General features: G+C 35.1%; 1 protein-coding gene across 1 annotated transcript; it reads left to right on the forward strand.

The window, feature by feature from the left end:
* Positions 1-607: 607 nt before the first annotated feature.
* Positions 608-20,366, forward strand: vrk1 (VRK serine/threonine kinase 1). Its single transcript, XM_056477548.1, has 13 exons — positions 608-688; positions 2,707-2,887; positions 3,208-3,263; positions 5,585-5,654; positions 6,212-6,299; positions 7,815-7,923; positions 9,081-9,173; positions 12,965-13,097; positions 14,463-14,583; positions 14,845-14,903; positions 17,697-17,869; positions 19,896-19,989; positions 20,086-20,366. Exons 2-13 carry the CDS (start codon positions 2,725-2,727, stop codon positions 20,202-20,204), a joined length of 1,278 nt encoding a protein of 425 aa, XP_056333523.1. The 5' UTR covers positions 608-688; positions 2,707-2,724; the 3' UTR covers positions 20,205-20,366.
* The last annotated feature ends 825 nt before the right edge of the window (positions 20,367-21,191 follow it).

Raw genomic sequence — 21,191 nt, forward strand, 5'->3', positions numbered from 1 at the left:
TAATAGTCACTGGGCTAATGGAAACTTAAACTCGTAGCATAGCGCTTCTACAAAACAGTTACAGGACACCAAATAGTAAATTATTCATGAACTTTGTGCCTCTCAATGCGAGTAGAACTCTATATAAGTCAACATCAAATATGCACAGGGGAAACATATCATAACATATTTTCGAGGGCTACTTAATGTTGTAAATTGCTATGTTTAAAAGTGTAAACAAAAGAGTTGAGGGGCAAATCTGAGAGGAATTGATATAGTTGGCAAAGTATTGTATTTTTTGTGAGAGAAACAGTTTCTGTTAAATTAAAATAAATGTGTATATCTATGTAATACTTAAATGAATGAATCTCAATCAATTTTGAATACAAATGACAAACATTAGCTAAATGAAAGCAATGCTAGTCACTCATAAGGAAAAAAGACAGCAATTCTCCAAGGTTGATCAGGTATTTTGCTGTATTCTTATATTACTTCGATAACAACAAAATAAATGACTGCCGTTGCTGTAAATATTTGTGAAGGGGGAAATGTGCAAAAACTACATATCCCATCAAGCATTGCCAAACCAGGAACCGCACAGTCTTCTTTCCGACCAATCACTGTCGCTGTGCTTCACTCTGAACAGTCGTTTTGCGGGAAGTTTGGAGAGCAGAGCTGTTGCAACAACTTGCCGCTCACGTGAGGAAAGGTTAGTAGACTATTATCCATTCGCACCAATAAAGCATCACGTCCGTATGCTTTTATTAGCGGATTATGAGGACAGATCACAGGCTCTGCTGTGATAAATATACGTAATAAGGCAGCTAACTGCTAAGTTAGCATAACGAGTTCAGATTGTAGAGTCGCAGTTTCCATTTCCCCTCCAAAACAATATGAAGACAATAATAAATGTCACCCTCATTGATAACGTGACATTAAACTCATCTTGTATTTTCCAAGATTTTGTATGACTCCTAAACAGAGCTCAATGTCTGTTATTTTAAATTCAAAAGTGAAACAAACTGCGAGGACTGCAAAATTGAAAGTGTCGACGAACACGCCTCAGTGGTTTACCTTACTAATATATCTGCCATGTTTAAACTCTGACTAGTAAATATGTGTACTGTTTACATGTCTAATTGTGACGCATAAAGCTCCCATATGATAATTGTCAGTTTTAATAACCTTTATGACACCCTATTATTGATTTGTTTTTTTTAACCTGTAGCCACCTATTAGTGTGCTATTATTTTAAAAATAGATGCTATTTGAAAATAAAATTTATTCTGCAAGTCTGTATATGGTAATAAGAAGCTGCATTTGATCTAAGGGTTAATTCTAGTTTTTAATATTTTAAAATGGTGAGGTCTAGAACCCATTAATATATGTAGAAATCTGTGCAGTACACCCATTATCTAAAATATATATGCAAATATATTGTGGTGGCCGAAATTATTAGAACATTTGGCATGTTACTGTATAAGGTTTCAGATATTGTTTGTTGAATTGACTATCACAGTACCCATATTTTGAGCAAAATAATAGTCAGAGTCATCAGTATGCTCTATAAACCATAGAACAGTCATAATGAAGTTTAGGTACTTTTTTCTAAAACATTTCAGGCCAAATCCACTGTTAATGTCACATATTCCTGTTTCTTCATAGAATCGAAAGCAAAGATTTTAGCTTTGGTTGCAGATGAAGTTATAATAGTGTTGACGCTCTTATTAAATATATTGACAATGCCAGAGAATGTCTAGACCATGTTAATATATGTGGAAATTTGAACTACACCTATTGTTTAAAATATGTATGCAAATATATTGTGGTGGCCAAAATTATTAGAACACTTGGCATATTGCTGTATGAGGTTTGAGATATTGTTTGTTGAATTGGCTAACACAATACCCCTATAATGAGCCAAATATCTAAGAGTCATCAGTATGCTCTATAACCATAGAACAATAAAAATGCGTTTTAGGTAATTTTTACAAAAACATTTACTGTTAATGTCACATATTCATGTTTCTTAATAGAATCGAAAGCAAAGATTTTAGCTTTGGTTGCAGAAGGTGTTATGTTAGTGTTGACATTCTTATCAAATATATTGAGACTCTGCCAGAGAGATGTTCTACTGTGTAATTGCAGCAGAAGTTGGACAAAATTCCAAATATTAAAGTTGAAAATGGATTTATACTGTATGACTTATTTGGTTTTTGTTATGCTCAAAGCAACTCTCTGCATGTGTCATGAACATTATGAAATTTAATAATGTTTTTAGAAAAATAATGGTCAATATTTTTATTTCTGTCCGGTGTTCTATTAATTTTGACCACCACTACATGTAAACAAATGTGTGGTTACAGTGGTCATAGAAATCTTGACAAATCAGCACATTTCTGCAACTATGTGTGCATGTTATTTTAATTTAAATTCATAAAAGGGTATAATCTCAAAGTAATATTACCAACGTGGTCATTATAAAGAAAGAAACATTATGTAGACATTAGTCTACATAATGTTTAGTAGACTAGTTAGTTAGGTTAGTTACTTTTTACATTTTTTTATTGTTTGCCTATATTATTCACAATGGGGAAAAATATTAAAAATGAGAAAATATTGTAAAATAAAAGTACAATATATTATATAACTAAATAGTGTATATATAACTACAAGTGGTCCCCACTACAAGTGTTCTAATAAAACTTGGGTTCCTTTTCTTTGAAGTTTTTATAATCAAGCAAGATGCCACCAAAGAAGGCAGATGGGGTGAAGAAAGCAAGAGCTCCAGCTAAGAGAAAACTGGCTGAAGAATTCCCGTCTGGAGAAGTCCTGACAGATAACGCAAAGAAAAAATGGAAGCTTGGATCAGCTGTTGGACAAGGAGGTTTTGGCCTGCTGTATCTTGGTAATATTAATAAGAAAAGCCAAAGGAAATTATGAGGTTCGAATACAGTGCCTATAGAAAATCATCTTACCCTGTGAAAATCTATACTTTTACTCACATTGCCTTCAAAAGGCATTCGGGATAAAATTGTAGAAAGGCACAGGTTAGGAGAAGGCTACAAAAACATTTTAGAAGGCTGAATTTTGATTGTGATTTTACTTCAGGCTGTTGGAAAAATAATTATTTCAAAGTGGTGTGATGATTGTCCATAGGCACTGTATATAGTGGTTTTATTTATCAGTGGTTAATCATGTATCTGAATATGTCTTTCATCCTCTTAGCAAATGAAGACTCTTCTGGACCTGTCACCGCTGATGCACCTTATGTCATTAAAGTGGTAGGGGCAAAAGCTATGTTTACAAATGCTCAAGTAATGTGTTTATTTCTAATTACATCATCACAACATGGATGATAACTATAACAATAAATGTGTAGTTCTAAAAAAAAGAGTCTACATCACACACTGTAATAAATACATTAGATTTTTATCTATCTATCTATCTATCTATCTATCTATCTATCTATCTATCTATCTATCTATCTATCTATCTGTCTGTCTGTCTGTCTGTCTGTCTGTCTGTCTGTCTGTCTGTCTGTCTGTCTGTCTGTCTGTCTGTCTGTCTGTCTGTCTGTCTGTCGTTCTGTCGTTCTGTCTATCTGTGTATCTAGGTCGGTCTTTCTATCTGTCTATCTATACTTCTGTCTGTCCATCCATCCATCCATCCATCCATCCATCCATCCATCCACAGTGGAAGTCAGAATTATTAGCCCCCCCCCGTTTATTTTTTTCCCCATTTCTGTTTAACAAAGATTTTTTTTTTAACACATTTCTAAACATAACAGTTTTATTAACTCATCTCCATTAATTAATTTATTTTATCTTTGCCATGATGACAGTAAAAAATATTTTACTAGATATTTTTCAAGATCTATCCATCTATCTATCCATCTATCTATCTATCTATCTATCTATCTATCTATCTATCTATCTATCTATCTATCTATCTATCTATCTATCTATCTATCTATCTATCTATCTATCTATCTATCTATCTATCTATCTATCTATCTATCTATCTATCTATCTATCTATCTATCTATCTATCTATCTATCTATCTGTCTGTCTGTCTGTCTATCTATCTGTCTGTCTGTCTGTCTGTCTGTCTGTCTGTCTGTCTGTCTGTCTTTCTGTCTCGTTCTATCTATCGTTCTATCTATCGTTCTATCTAGCTAAATTCATTCATTCAAACATTTTATTTTGGATAATGAATATTTGATCGGCAAGCAAAATCAGATGATCATAGTATTGTGTTTGCACAAGCTTTGCATTTTCTGTGCATCTTGATGACAGGTCATTAAAATTACACTTTTGATTGTTTGACTAGTATATTTGGGACCATAAATGTAATATATTTATCAATGAATGGCTGTACAGAACACAATATAGGTTCTCAAAAAAACATGCTTTAGTTTTCCAAAGTGTCCCAAGTTCTTTACATAAAAAAATGAGCGTACACATTTTTTATGGACAACCTGCGAAGGTCTTGTTTTGAATATTTCCTTACAAGCAGTTTACATATTGGCAAAGTAGTCAACGGCGGTATCAATAGCCTAGTAGTTAAGTGTGCCAACACATACCACTGTGGTTCTCATGGTGACCTGAGTTCAATTACCGGCTAGAGGTCTTTTGCTGATCCCTCCACTCACATGTTGAGGTCTTAACTCTTTTTTTATCTAATCCAATGAAAAGATAAAAACCCCTAATCAATCAGGGTGTCTGTGAGGTCTTTTAAAAGTATTAAAAGTTCATAAATCAGTGTAGAGAAATTTAAGGCCTTTAAAAAGTATTAAAAGTCTTAAACGCTATTTTGCAAGGTATTACATTTTATATAATTTTTTATTATGCAATGTATGGTTGTATGCTAAAGTTTGCCTGAATGAAATCTGTGAATATCAGGATGCTGTGTAGTTTATGAAATCAATAAAATCCTGCTAGATTTGACATCATGCTGCTTTGTTTACTGCAGTAAATGAGGCCACACCATTATTTCTGCAGCTCTATTGGTGCCAACCTGCTGAATTAGCTAGATTTAATAGATTTGTATTCAGTATATGAATAACGTTTTAATTTTGAATTCATTTCTTACATTAATATTAAGTAAATTTACTTTAAGTTAAAATTTCGCCAGTGTTTCCAGTTGAAACTCAAAGTAGTTATAATGTCTTAAAATGTATGGAAAGAGTCTTAAAAAGGTCTTAAAAGATATTGAATTTCACTCTCTAATTCCTGAATATACTGTCAATACATAAAAATACTTAGACATAGCTCGTTTTAGAAAGTGATGCAGTCCAGTTTTGAAAATGGATTACATCAGCAACAACGACCATAAGAGTATATAGAGGCATAGAAGCAACTATCCAGCATCCTAGCAACCTTTCCATAAGCATTCCATAAGCATTCAGCACTCTTGTGAATACGCAGAAATTTTAACATAAGCTAAATTCTGATTTAGTGTTTAGATGAAATTAGATCCCATGGAAATGTGATAATGGACGTACGCTTTCCCTCTTCTGGGAAATTTTAATTTTAATATCTATTATATAGTTTTCTCCAAATGTCAGCTATTTTTGGTGATTATTTTCACTGTGTCTTGCAGGAACCAAGTGAAAATGGCCCTCTCTTCTCTGAACTGAAGTTCTACATGCGAGCTGCCAAACCTGATCTAAGTATGCCCTTGTGACTGCAAACACGCCCTCATATGCATGATGAACCACACTGAAAAAAATAAAGTCGAAGAGCAACTCTTTTAATTAAAGAAAGTTCTGAGCTCACCATTGAGGGCCTTATGGAGACAGACAAACCATAACTCTCTGCCTTTGGTGGCTCTTATGGCTGCCCCAAGGCCACAGCATTGCGCTTTATTTAATAACAATCCAAATGTCAGTCTCCCTTGACAATTAACTGCAATATTACTAAGGGATGCTCATGTTTTATTCATCAGAATATTGTAATGTTGGTAAATATTTGTCCCACCAGCAGATTACCTTGCGGCACATTCACAGTTGGGTCCCCAAGGGATACTCTTATATTATTTTGAGCACCAACAAGTTTAAAGAATAAAAGTTTTGAATAATTTACTCACTTGATGAATTGATTATTTGATTGCTTTTAAATGTTGGTGTGATAATGTTAATTTTAGAGGTGGTAGTGTTTCTTCATTTCACAGTGAGGTGTGAATATGTTGCGAGTCGTTTTTGTGACAGAATGTTTTATATTAATTCAGTCGGGGCTTGGATGAAGTCAAAGAAAATGGAGTATTTGGGAGTTCCAAAATATTGGGGTTCTGGTTTTCATGAGAAAAATGGGAAAAGGTACGTGAAAAACATCACTTTCCAAGTTATTACATAACAAGGTAGCACTTTATAACACACTATGAATCATTTATTAAGCATTAGCAAATAGTTAATTTATTATTTGTTTAGCATCAACTCTACATTAATAGACATTAGTAAGCAGTTTATAACTGCAGATACAGATGCTGTATTCTTGATTTATAAGCACTAATTACAAAATTAAGTATTGCAATATTTACAAACCATTTATTTAAGAATAGTTTTTCTAAGATCTTTAAGAAGGCGTAGGCAAATGATTGAATATTCAAATGAACATTTGTATATCTTATTATTCAGGCATATATTAATAGTTACTTTGTATGTTAATAAATGCTTTAAGCTCTGTGTAACCAGTACCGGGTCCGTGATGTCATTTACTTCAGAATTCTTGAAATTTTAAAGGTCCGTATTGGCCCAATACCCCCGTAAGTGGATTAGTTCTCTCATCAGTTGGAATAAAATAACTTTTGCATAGATTATGATTGAGACATTTTTCTTTTTTCTGATTACTGACATGTGCAGGAACCACCAAAATTAATTACAGCAACCTAGACCACACAGAACCTAAACAGTACACTTTCAAATTTGAGTTTACAAAAAAAAGCGCCTCTTTTTTTTGTAAAGGTTATTATAATACAGACAACATATACAATTATTTTAATCACTTTCTATAGTGTTTTATGAAAGTTCAAAGGGTTTTCTCTAAAGTGATACCAATACCAATCTTTTGCATTTTCACCTCTGCATGTGTATTTTGGAAGCTTTTAAATTTGGGATGGCAAAATCCAGGTGGAAACCTCAAAATAGCACTTGCCTCAACTTGATTTAGTTTTGTGACCCAATCTAAAATCAGGACTATTTAAGACCCTATTATATGTAAAATAAGTCTTTGTGATCTTATCTAAAATAAATTAATAGTAATTACTGTACTCAATTTTATGTTTTATTTTGACACTCCTGTTATTAAGCAATGTTTACATTTTACAGTAATTATATATTTTTAGATAGGATTGCAAAGATTCATTGTTCATTTGATGCTGAGCCTTTAAATGTTATATGGGATTTACAAAGCAAAGATAGTCCTGACTTTAGATTAGGTCACAAAACTGGATGAAGTTGTGTTAATAAAGCATTTATTAACATTCATAGTAACTATTAATATATACTTGAATAATAAGATATATAAAATTTCATTTGAATAGTTTATTCCAGGAAATAATTTAGTAATGAAAAATAAATCATTAACAAATTATGAAAACACAATCATATAAATCACGAATACAGCATTTGTAGCTGTATTTATAAACTACCTAGTAACGTCTATTAATCTAGAGTTAATGCTTAACAAATAATGAAATAGCTATTTTCTAATTCTTAATAAATGATTTATAGTGTGTAGTTATTATAAAGGGTTACCAACAAGTGGCATGCTGTTTTTATTTAAATGTATTTTTTGTTGAATATGCATAAGTGTCATTTCACCTCAATCACCAGGTATAGATTTATGGTAATGGATCGATTTGGAACAGATCTACAGAAGTTGTTTGAAGGAAATGGGAAGAAGTTTTCAAGGAAACTGGTTCTACAGCTGGGCCTTCGACTTGTAGGTTTCTTTTAAGAGTATGACAGTCATCCTGTACTTGATTTCACTGAAAATTATTTTTTTTCTTCAAATTTTACCTGTTATAAGGCAGCATATAATGTAGCTTTTTTGAGAAAAAGGATTAAAGTACATGACCAATAAAGTCAATTCCGAAATACTAAAATGAGATGTCAGCGATTACACTTGCACACTATCAACAAAAAAATCAATACTATTTGTGGCTTATCTAAAATAAGGGAAAAACATGGAAGTTGCTTATTATTAGGCCTGTCATGAAATCAATTTTTTTGTATGATATATTGCAACAAAATAGTTTGCGATAAATAATATTATTGTCATTTTAAGACCATTTTATGCCCCTTGATACAGTATATAATGCCAGAATGACAATATAATAGCATCATAATGCAAGTACACTCTAACAAAGAACACAGAATATTTTATTTCTAAGAATATTTCATTTAATTACAGTCATTTTAACAATTGGCTGTAATTAAATTGAGGCATTGGAATCAGAATGGGAAAATGTATATCTTAAACAAATAAATAATAATAAATGTTTACAAAAAGTGCAAGGTAAAAAGAAACTGAGGATGTGATGCCTGCTACCAGATCTATTTTCAGTTGTCAGGCACCTACATTAGAATATACCATACTAATTTATATTAAGTACTATGGTGTTTTTTTAAAACCATACTGAAACTGATGCTTCCAATAGAGATAGAGATGTTACACAATAAGCTAAATTGTTGCAAAAATTTATTCGATATATATTGCATTACCAAAAATTATTGATGTCCATGTGTTGTGCGATATATAGATTATTGTGACCAGCCTACTTATTCTCAGCACTGAAAGAAATCTGACTGAGTAATGTAAATAATGATAATAACTGATAATAAGCAGGGTTACAAAAATAAATTGAGCAATCGTCAGTAAAATAACTTTTACATATTGCTAAAATAAAGGGAGCAATCCACAGTTGACATAATTGTTCATAATATTTGTCAATATGTACCAAAACTTTTTACCCTAAACTTACTTTACATAAAAAGTTGCAATTTTATTAAACATGCACATAAGTTTTCAACACTACTATTGTGTCAGTGCAGGCAGTGAGAAAATCTTATATTCTAACTTATCTTTCATCTCTCTAGCTTGACATTCTGGAGTACATCCATGACCATGAATATGTGCATGCAGACATCAAAGCCTCCAACCTCCTCCTGTCCTACACCAACCCCAATCAGGTTTGTTTCAAGCCTTGCACATGTTTAACAGATCTCTGTTGCCATGGCTGTACAGCTCGAACTGTAGAGATGCAGAAGGGAATGTGTTCAGACCACAGGACTGTACAGAGCTCCTGCTTCTTTTAATTGGAGTACCAGTGATTTGCAATGGAAGAAACTACTTGTCTTATTTTTTTTCCATCTGTTAATGAGATTTGGGTTGGGAAAAAAGCAAAACAATTTAAGCCTTTAATGCGGCTCATAAACTGGAGAGATTAGAGACAGTATTGAAGCTGTCTCTAGCAAATAAGGTTGGGGGGGCTGGGCAGGAGCAAATATTTAATTTGAAGATTAATAATGTATCAGTGGTGTATTATTAAGCTGCTATTTTTAAAGTCACAATTTAAAACTCGGCCTCTTGGGATTAGTCACTGCTTATTTGGTGACTGAGCATCCCTTTTTGAAATTGCTAGGGTGTTCTCTTTGCTTCGGAATGCATGTATTACTGTTTAATAAATGGGTGTACAAACAGAGCACAGGCATTAAAATGCAAGAAAGGCCTCTCACTTTTTTGATTACTGCCAGTGAATTGTCTGTGATTGGTATATCAGGATGTAGTTTTTTGTAAACTGTTAGCACGTTTTTTCACTTTAGAACACTGATTTCTGAATACTTTTTGAACCGGTTTAACTATGTCAAAGACTCAAATTCAGGAGATACTCGTCTCAATCAGTTCAATAATTCTTGCACAGAGTTAATATATAATGAAATCTTATAGAAGGAATTATTTCATGTATTAAAGGTGCAGTATGTAAGTTTTACACCCAGTGGTTGAACTAGGTATTGCACACCTGGTTCAAAGCAAACGCAAGCGCAGGTTGCCAGATTGAAGACAAAAAGGAGTGTGCCTGACTGTTGAGCTTAAAGGCTGATTTAAACTGTGTAAATGAAAAGCCGTGTAAATGAAAAACCGTGAAAGCAATGACACTCAATAGAAGGAATATTTTCCATATTAAAAGGAGTTTTTGTTCTAACCAACACCTCGAATTTATATTTTAGAAACAGCTTCTATTTCTTGCAGCTGAACAACAGAAAACTATGACAATGATCACTTCAGATACACCTCATGTGCTTTATTTAGTGTTCAATGTGAGTTTGAATTCCATTTCAAAAAACATTGCCACACCACTAAAAGCAGCAGCAGATAGTTCACCTCAAATCTTAAAAATAAAATGAACCATTTGAAATGGATCTTCAGTGCAAGCCAACACATATCAGTGATTCAGCATGTACATTTAATAATGTTAAAGAGTTTTAATATGTATTAATTAGATTACCATTTTGCTGGAGTGCAGTGTATTATTCTGTGCTTCTGAATGGCTGTATTTAAATTTCTGTTGTGTTTCGTATGGGGCAAGCAGACAAATTGCTTATCACTGCAAATCTTGTCACGTAGCATGTTAGGACACAGGGTTACAATATAACCTGCTCACCTAATGTTTACGTTCAAAATATTTATATTATTTACTAATTAATAACCACCTCATGTGGAACTCTGAATCTGCGTCTTATTTTGGAGGCTGTTATTGTCCACCGGAGGTCACATTTCAGTCGCGGATGCGTACTTTGAGAGCCTTTCTGACTAAATGGATGAAACGTGTTTTTTCATCAAGGCAACCCGGGGTGCTTAAAAATAATAGCCTAAACTGGCATTGTTCGGGTTAAATGACCAATACAAAGACAGACATTCCGGCATGTAATGCACATTTTTAAAGCAGAATATCTGACGTTAGCATTGTTTTTCAGATAAACAAGTGTTCACTTGGCATGTTTCTTAAATATTTGCAGACATATTAGGGTATGTTTAAGCTTTAGAAGAGTCAAAAACTCACCTTTAAACACTAAAGGGAGAAAAACAATTGATGCATTGAAATACTTTCTCAATAATTCTGGATCGATTCTCAAAAGTTTAGAATTGATTCTGTGTTCAAATTAAGTTGTGACGATTTAGGCCTGTATTGGCAAAAGTTCTTAACAGAAATAAGGGTTTATAGATACACATATGCATGTTGCAGAATTTGCTTTATTTGGACTGATGGATAATTACAGGCACGGTGATTCTGATATGTTGTGCAGCCGCATTGTTCCTAAAAGTAAAACTTTGTGCCATCATAGACACATAGACGATGTAGGTGCAAAGGTGCTACTCATCTGGTGTGTGAGTGAGGTTTTAAAATTACAAAAGGAGGTGGATCTTGCTTTATGCTTTAGGCCTAATACTAGTATCTTGTAAAATAACTAGGAAATTATTATTTACTGTCATCATGAAGACAAATGAAATTAGTTAGTAGAAATTAGTCAATAAAACTCTTAAGTTTAAAATGAGAAAATCTTCTCTGTGTTAAACAGTACTCTGTGTTTTACATACTTGGAAAATATGTAAAAGTTAATTATAATTTCACAAGAGAGCTAATAATTTTTCCTTGACGTTTTAAAGTTATAAATAAAAATTGTGATGCTGTCTTTTTTGGAAAATTTATATGGATTTTTTTCTTTATGGAATATGTTTGTTTTTCATAATTTTTCTTTGTAATTATTATTATTTTTTTTTACATTTTAGAGCTTGTTCATCCTGAATAATTCTTTAAAAAAATATATATTTTATGGAAGACAGTACTGTAATACAGAGATTTCTGTTATTAAGCAAAATAATAGAAACTCTAATTCTGTTAAAATTATAAGGTTGTAAAGATGGACAGCAGAAGAACTAGGAAAAGTAGAAGTTTAGATTCGGAAATCAGAAAGCAGATCGGTTCATGAAACCTATGTCTGAATGTGAGCTACAGAGATGTCCTTAACATGTAAACATAGTGACATTTGTAATTGCACTTTTTTATCTTCTTCTTTTTTAGAATAAATATTTTATATTTTGTTATGTATTAGGAATGGATTTTATAAGTGAAAGTTAGGTGAGGGCTCCACTGTTACACATACAGATATGTGTAGGAAACTCAGTATTCAGATCTCCCTGAAAAGTTGGTCAAATACATATTTTGAGATTAAGCATGAAATAAAAAGCTATTACTCGCCTTAAATTAAGCTCTTAAAGACTCATCTGCAATGACAGAACGTCCTACAAACTGTTTAACATTTGGCAGTGTATGATGATGACATTTTGTTCTTTACACTCTGTCCGGATGTAAATAGCACAATGAGTCATTTAACAGATTATATTATGTGAATGTTTCTGTATTTTTATTCTAATCATTGTGTGTTTGATGAAAAAGCAAGCTGTTTGTGATTAGCAGCCTCTGCTTACCACATGTATGACAACGTTTTAGTTTAAAAAAAGTTTAGTTCAGAAATGTTTGTGATGTTTCTCACTGTAGGTGAGCTGTTAATCTAATGCTGCTGGAAATTGGCACATGCAGTTATTTTTGAGACTTTACATGGACACTTCAAATAATCTACCACTTTTTGAGGAGATAGGTGCACCTGTAATTTGCGCACTGACTGTTTTGGTGTCTTTGGAGCTCTGCTAGCTGTTTCCTGTTGCTTTGAAAACTCCGCTATCAAAGCGCTAATTGTCAGACCTCCTTTATAGGTGACACATACTGCTAATTGGCAATCAGTTACTTTGCAGCAGCATATGCGATTTATTTGCAGTAACCTTAAAGAAGACTTTATCATCTCGTGTGCCTAGCATCTGTAAATATAATGTCATATCAAATCATTTTTTAAGTCTTTCTATAATTGTTTTAAGATGTTTTTGTTGCACAGTTGATTCTAAGTTTTTTTGTTTTAATTAACAGGTATTTTTAGTAGATTACGGACTGGCCTATAGATATGCTCCTGAAGGAGTGCCAAAGGAGTATAAAGAAGACCCAAAGAGGTGTCATGACGGTACCATTGAGTTCACAAGCATTGACGCACACAAAGGAGTCTGTAAGTAATTGGAACAATCACATCACACTTTTAAGTTAGATTTTCGCCTAGATGAAGAAGATTCAAGATTTAAGCAGATGATTAAATGGTCATTATAGATTAAGCTTGTGACATTGATAATGATTTTGTGTGTCATGGAAGGTTTCATTTGACTAAATTGAGGTATTGTACAATTATGTAATTTTTTTTGCTAATTGTGAATGTTGCCATCTGAACCCTGGAGAGCATAATAGCCCGTTTCCACTGAGTGGTACAGTACGGTACGGTATGGGTCGCCTTTATCAGACTTGCGCTTCCACTGTCAAAAACGTGCCAATGGTATCCTTTTGGTGGGCATGGTGTACAACAAAGTTTCAGTCAACGTCATTCTCGCTTGAGGAAATGTCAAAGTAAAGCTGTACGGGTCGTTCTTATATCATATGAGAAGAATTTCTCCAAAACAGATGCTTTATACACATAAATACTTTTGTATAAATGCTAATTACTAACATTTCTATGAAAATGATTTGATTATAACTGCAGATCAATGCGAAATAGCCTACTGTAACGTTTGGAATCCGTAAAATATATAAATAAATGCAACATATATGAACACATACAGCCCCTTACAGTCTCCGAAATGTTACCAATTACAGATCAACTACACATAGCATATATTTAAAAACAACACACAACATATAGCCTACGGTCAGTGCAAACCTCTCATCTGTATCTATAATCTTCACCAGCACATGCAACCTCTTGTTAGAAAGTAATTTCATCATTCGGACTTCATAATAGTCCAAAAGATGATCATAATAGTTAAACATGGCAGTTTGTTCATCTTTTAGGTTGCTGAAAGAATCATTTGCTGCTTTGTTTTTTCGGGCTTCCCCTTTGTTATTTCGTGCTTCACTCTCGCGTTTGTCCGTTTCTGAAAGCATCGGATGTCAGAAGCACTTCAATAATCACGCTCCCGTTTTTATCATCAGCTTAAGAAGTTAGTTTTTTCAAAAATAGACGCGCCTCGAGCACAAACGAGAAATCGAAACCGCTTGCGCTTTAGACGACCTTGTAAACAACTACGGTGCACAGGGTAGATTCTGCTCTTCTTCTTGGCTTTGTGGCTGATCATCAAGACGACGACATGATTTTTCATAGCTCGTTATTAAATGTATGTATTATTACGGTGTAATGTCTTGGCTGTGTATTAAAAAATAGTGCTTCCTTTGTTGGTGAGGTTTGTCTGTAAACCAATTCAGTTGTGCGTCTAGCTCCGCCTTTTGGTACACTTTTGTCAAGCTATGTCAAATGTAATAATTCTTAGCATTGTTTTTTTTTATTATGTTTATTTCTTTTCTGTGTGGAATAAATATTACATTTCAGCTCCATCAAGACGAGCTGACCTGGAAATCATGGGCTACTGCATGATCCAGTGGTTATGCAGCCATCTGCCCTGGGAAGACAAACTTCAGGACCCGCTCTACGTCAGAGACTCCAAGCTTAGGTAAGTGTCTATAATGTCACTTGTGGCAAATTAATTCTTTTTCGAACCAAGGTGCAATCTACATGATATTTTTTGCCATGGGCTAATGAATATTAACTCAAATGATAATAATGCCCCTGCAGTATAGGTAATTAATTTTTTCCCTTGATTGCCTTATAGCTCATTTCTGGATACAAATAATAATAGGTTAGATTTAGGGAATTATAATAAATGCATTTCTATGATTTACTTTGATTCATTTTTCAATTTTCCTTTCCTCAGGTGTAGAGACAATATTGATGAGTTCTTGAAAAGCTGTTTCGCTTCAGGAAATATACCAGGTAAGAAAAAAATTGAGCAGTCGTTTAGTTTATGCGAGGAGCTGTCGTGCATTCAAAAAGGTGAATGATCTTTTGGTTGTAAATTATCCGTTATATAGTAATATGGTTGTTTAATAGTCTGAAATCTTCGCCAGTTTTTCACTACTAAATGGGATTTAAGTATATTTATTATTATTTTTTTAACCTTGTGGCAACGGCAGCAGCACCTGTGAATTCTGCAGTATTACTTTTTGTTTGTCTGCCAAGCGGTAATTGGAGTGACGCACTCTCGAGCTCTGATTCGCAAACAAGAGTGCAAGGGCCTCTTCTCTTGTTAATGAGTGCGGACCTGGTGATTTAGCCTTAATTAGAGCTAATCTATCAGCTCCGTGCTAATTTCCAGCAACTTCTCACACTAACTTTAAAGTAGAGCGTGTTCATTTTGTGCTTTGTATGAATATACAGGGTTGAACGCTAAGGATTTTTTCTACTGGCCTGATCGGGTAGTTTAGATTTTTACTTGCCCTGCCAAAGTTTTCATTAAAAAAATGAATTTAACAGCTATTCATTAGCCACATATTTTAAATAATGTGTCAAAAGTCAAACATAATTGTATACATACATTTTTAATTAGCATAACTTTTACTTAAATTCTACAGACAATTTTAAAAGTACAAATGTGATGTAAATAAATTAGAAAAAAAAAAATTAAGGGTAGGGCTAGGTTAATAGGCAAGTTATTGTATAACGATGGTTTGTTCAGTAGACTATCAAAAAATATGGTTTAAAGGGGCTAAGAATTTGACCTTAAAATGTTTTTTAAAAAATGTAAAACTGCTTCTATTCTAGCCGAAACAAAACAAATAATACTTTCTCCAGAAAAAAAAATATTATCAGACATACTGTGAAAATGTCCTTGCTCTGTTAAACATCACTTGGGAAATATTTAAAAAAGAAAAAAAAAAAAAAATTCAAAGGGGGCTAATAATTCTGACTTCAACTATATATATATATATATATATATATATATATATATATATATATATATATATATATATATATATATATATATATATATATATATATATATATATATATATATATATATATATATATATATATAGTTACCTCACAATTGTAATTTTTTTGATTATATAATAATCGTTGAAAATGTTGTGCAATTTTGACACCCACAGACCAAATATAAATCAGAGAAGTTAGACTTTCTCATTCAGAGCTCATTTCAGTTGTCAAGTTTTGTAAAAATATATATATTGAATCAGTCAATCTATAAAAAATGTTGGCTAGAGTTAGGCGTTATAGACTTAAATTATAGAGCGAAATAATAGATGTTGATCTTTCTTTCGAGGTGTCAGTGCACAAATGAATGAAACAAAAGGCCTAATACAAGACACAGACATATACTGGTTTGTTAGTTAATTTTGCTTTTTCGCTACAATCAATCTGCTCCGGAGTTCGTATCAATCGAGCTGAAACCACCTCATTCAGGCGATTGATTTGGTGCAGATCCAAGCACAATTGCGCGATTCACATATGCCAAATGTACCGCGCTAACTGGACAAACAAAGTTCCGAAACAGACGTGTAGTTGTGAAGCATCTCAAGACTGTATTTGCACACAATTGACAAACAGTCACAGCAAAATTAAACTTTAATGACAAGGCAACGATCCTGTCTACTGTCCCGAGCGTCTCGCACGTTACCCCTGGGCCATCGCGCAGTCCTTATTGTCGAGCCCTGATATACATAATTTCTGTTAATAGATATTTGTAGTAAAATGTAATGGAACTAATTTAAAAATGTAAATAAAACATAACCTGTATTTGTCTAGTCATGTTTGATATTGTAAGGGGTTTTAAATTTGCCCCAACATTAAGCAGAATCTCATATTCATTTACATCATAGCATTTGTTGCAACTGTTACATCGATTTAAAATGATAAAATGTTACTTCTGTTTAAAATTCAATGTTTTTTTATGTAATCTTCGACTTTTTGTAACCCTCAGGTATGTAAATACAAATGCAAGCACCACATCAGCTCTCCTACTCGACCACAAAACAACGCAATAAATAAAAGATGAAGTTTTTAAACAAACTTGTTTTTCACCCTTCTCCGTTCTCGACCTCTGCGTTGCCTAGTTTTGCAGTCAGCGTGTGGCAGCCTGTATACTTTTGCAGAACTTTAGGGCGTTCTTTCTTTGTGTCGTTTAAAAATCAAAGATGTCATTGGCTCCCTTTGCTCAGTCGCTGATGTGATGGCAGTTCTTAAGCCCTGTGACAGCCGCGCGGCAGACGGCGAGATCCCTCCTCAGGCTGTTGTCTTGTGCGTACACGGAGCATCACAACACCGAGGTGATGGGAGGCGGCACTGTTAGCGCGGCCATCACGACTAATTCTGTTTGGTGTGACTATTTTAGCAGCCGACAGTAAACAACAGTTTGTGAGTGGAGAAGTAGAAGGAACAAAGTGACAAATGTCAGCCCTTCTCCTCTAAACTTAGCCTGAAGGTTAAAGTATGAGCGTCTGCTGTGAAGACGCTGCCCTACAGGGATCATTCTGTCTTCGCCTGCACAATGCTAAGCATACGTGAACATGCACCTTATTAACGTCGGACTGTTTGTACGAGGTTAACTTAAAGGTCCAAGTAACTTTCACTTAATCTCACACTTAATTGCTGTTTATTGACCCAGAAGTGTCTTTAATAGTGTGCAGCCACATCGCTCTGTCTGAAAAAATAAATCCATCTGCCTTACGATTAAATTGTTGTGCTTTAATGTCTTTTTTTTATTTTCAGCTGAAATGGGGAAGTTCATGCAAGAGGTCAAGGTTCTCGGATACACAGAGAAGCCAGATTACGCAAAATTACGAGGTATTTTGCAGCAAGGCCTGAAGTCCATAGGGTCAACAGATGACAAAAAGCTGGACTTTGGAGTGTCGACCAACAGCACAAGTTTGCCCTCTGTCAAGGTGAGAGCCACCTTCAGTAGAGCATCAAAAAGACGACCTCTTTCACACCATGTTGAAAATGCTCCAGCGCTACCTTTTTGAAGTCAGCCGTTTATAAAAGGAGCCCATTTCAGCATCCTATAATTTGTTTACCTGTTGAAAGCAGATTCAAATTTGAAAATGCCCACACACGATCCAAGACTAATTGCTCGGGTTAGTAGGAAATGCTGTTGAGTGCATTGATTTTCAAATACGATTAACTTGCGATGCTTTTAACAAACGTGTCTTGAGCTTTTTTGAATTCCTTCTTGCAAACGTGCCCCTTGTTCACCTCATTTCACCTGAAAGTGTCACGATGTTAATTTAAGTGTCAAATCTTTTAGTGTTTATTTCTGCATTTCAAATGGAAGGATGCCACCTGACCTTAGTTTCCTGATATCTTAATATTGCACTCCACACCCTCAAGTTGTCGGATCGCAGTCCTCTGAAATAAATGGACATATCTCTATACTTGTAAAAGAGGTTATTGAACAGTTTTGTCTGGATTTCCAGCGAAATCATCTTTTGCAGCCATCGTGTTTCGTTTTTGTGTGTTTCATGTAAAACAAATCGCCTGAGCCCACAAAGATGCCCTTGATGGCATATACTTTGTGAAAACGATAAGACTGTGGCTTCATTCATGGGGTCCGGCACAAAGAGCTCTTGGCAACAAAGCCGTCTGCATCTCAGGTTCTCTCCAGCGCCCGGGTGTTTATCCCAGTGGCCCCTCCTCTTCCTCCCACAGACAGGTCCTGAGTGCCTGTGTTTATTCCCTGCTAATGTATCACAAATTTGCTGACACGGTAACCTTGGAGTCGGCGCAGGCCGGCAATCAGCGAGCCGCACTTACGACAGGGGAGGGGACGGACTCTCCTCGCTTCCCACAATGCAGTTTGCATATGGAAGGTGCCACCAGGGAGCTGGCCCATGCCAGCTGAGGGTTACCTGCCCACTGCCGTTATTGTATGTAATTATCGAGCCAATCTGTTCTGCTCAGCAGGGTCTGGATGGTAATCATGAGGCAGCAATTGGCAAAATGGAAGGGAAATGTGAGGGGGTGTTGGGGGGGGGGCTAGTAAGGATGATAGTTCAAGTCCGAGAGAGGGGCGAGCATTCATTATGCAGTCTGAGTGAAGAAAAGGGAGAATTTGATTGCTGTCGTTAAGTGCATCTTCTTCATAACCCCTGGTTCGGTTAGTATGATTTCCTTGAATTGAGGACTTGAGCTTCTATGCTAGAATTTTCATTTGAGGGAAAAAAACATGGATTTTTGATTGATAAAATTGTTAAAATAGATTAACTCATAGAAGGTTTTTATTTTTTGGAATCCCACCCCACCCCTCCAAAAATTCTCAATGTTGAAATCAGTTTCCTTGCCATTCCTTTGATAATTTCCAATGCTAAAATGTGCTAGAGTTTGAGGGGTTGGTATCAGGAATAATTATTTAAGCACTTGAAAGAAGTCTCCATGCTTACCAAGGCTACATTTATTTGATAAAAAGGTGGTTAATGGTTATTCTGTTGAAATATATTTTAAAATGCTGTGACCTCAAAGCTGAAATTTTAACAGCCACTGCGTCAGTCGCTCATGGTCAATATATTCTTATTTGGAGCAGAAGAAACTTTTCTAATTATTAATAATGTTTAAACATTCTGAAAGTACAGTGCTGCTCATTAATGTTTAATGAATGGGAGGTGGGATTGATTCCACACCCCTTCTTTTTATTGACCCCCAAACGTTTTTTGTTGTATTGTGTATTGTGTTTGACATTCAAATTATTTTATTTGTTCTTGCTGGATTTGCTGGATAGCTGAATCGTAATTACATTTTCTCAAGCGTTCACAATGCTCAAGGCGTACGTAATAGTTTCCATGTGTATACTGAGCGAAAGGTCCCTTCTTAATATTTTATTTGAACTTGCTCCAAGGTTGCTCTAGGCAAGTGCATTGACCACTGCTCTTCCATCTTTTCCATCCCTGTGTTTGTCTCTTTATTTTTGACTGAAAGACTCCCAAGCGAAAGAAGGCAGAGGAAAAAGGCCAGTCTGCTGACGATACCGATGGCACCCCAGCAAAGAAGAGGCGAGCTCCTCAGAAGAAGGGTAAGTCAACTAAACAGACCCCAGTGTCAATCAACAATATTAGTCGTCTTTGTTGAAATGATAAATGTTTTTAAAATGAACATGTAACCTATTTAGAAGTGAATGGGGCTAAAAAGACGGCAAGTCCTGCAAAGCGTCCAGCAAAGAAAGAAGCTCAGGCCTCCACTGAGCCAGCGGTGAAGAAAAGCCGAGGAAGGCCTAAGAAGAACTCTTAATCCTTTTTGCACTCCAGTTCAAGTCGTTTTCTTTTTGTATCTTTTAAATTGTCTGGTCTGTATTTGTTCTCTGTGGTTGAATTTTCTTAAACTTTAGCAGGGTGTTGGGTACACTCTCGCAGTGAAATGATAATAAATATGGGGTAAAGAAAAAAAAAACGACAGTGGCTTTGAGTTGTGAGTTATTTTCATTCCTTTGTAATGCCTTGAATAATCAAGCCTATGCGGATGAGGTCCAGGGGGGATTGCTTTGCCCCCGATAAGGAAATCCCTGAAGGAGCTCAGAGTCCCGACTCTTCCCCCGCCACATTTTCCCCTTGTTGTTGTGCTATGAAAGCCGGCGTGCGGCTGGCACTGCGACGTCTGTGGGAGAGGCGAGCTGGTCTTTGATACCTGCATTGAGGCAGGCAAACGTGTGGCAGACGCCACTGAGCCGGGTACGTGCGTTTGGAGAAGGGGGCTCTGCGCCTTTCCGCTCGGCTGCCATTTGATCAGGTGGAGACAAAAGACTAGCACTTGGGTCCTACTTTCCGTGTCACTCTCGCTCGAGTCTTTCTTAACTTCCTGTTCTCCGCTAGGAAAGGGTTTCAAAGAGCTATCATTAAAAGTTAGTTGTGGCTGCACCACTTGTTATGCATTGTAACTTTATCGCAGGTTTTGATAACGCACCGACAGCGTTCGCAGGCGTATTTTTAGGTCCAAATGTCATCTTGAATTGTTTGCTTTTTAATCGCAGCAAAATTGATATGACATTGAGGGGACAGGAATAATTTGATGAGGACAGGTTAGAATACATGAATAATAGATATGGCATGTATACAGGGTCGTGACTGGAAGAGCACAGTTATGTTTTCCAAGAGTTGTACTTGTCAGATAAAAACAAACTCGAGCGTGTTCTTTTATAAAAGAAACAAAGTTGCTGCTGCATTATCAAAGAAAGAATCTATCCAAGGCATAAATACAGATTTGCTGATTTCACCGTAAATT

Source organism: Danio aesculapii, chromosome 17 (genome assembly GCF_903798145.1).
Source record: "Danio aesculapii chromosome 17, fDanAes4.1, whole genome shotgun sequence".
NCBI lineage: Eukaryota > Metazoa > Chordata > Actinopteri > Cypriniformes > Danionidae > Danio > Danio aesculapii.

Coding starts and splice junctions, on each gene's coding strand:
- vrk1 (XM_056477548.1), top strand. CDS start 2,725: ATGCCACCAAAGAAGGCAGATGGGGTGAAGAAAGCAAGAGCTCCAGCT. Junction 2,888..3,207: donor TTTTGGCCTGCTGTATCTTG/GTAATATTAATA, acceptor TCATCCTCTTAG/CAAATGAAGACTCTTCTGGA. Junction 19,990..20,085: donor GCGAGCTCCTCAGAAGAAGG/GTAAGTCAACTA, acceptor TAACCTATTTAG/AAGTGAATGGGGCTAAAAAG.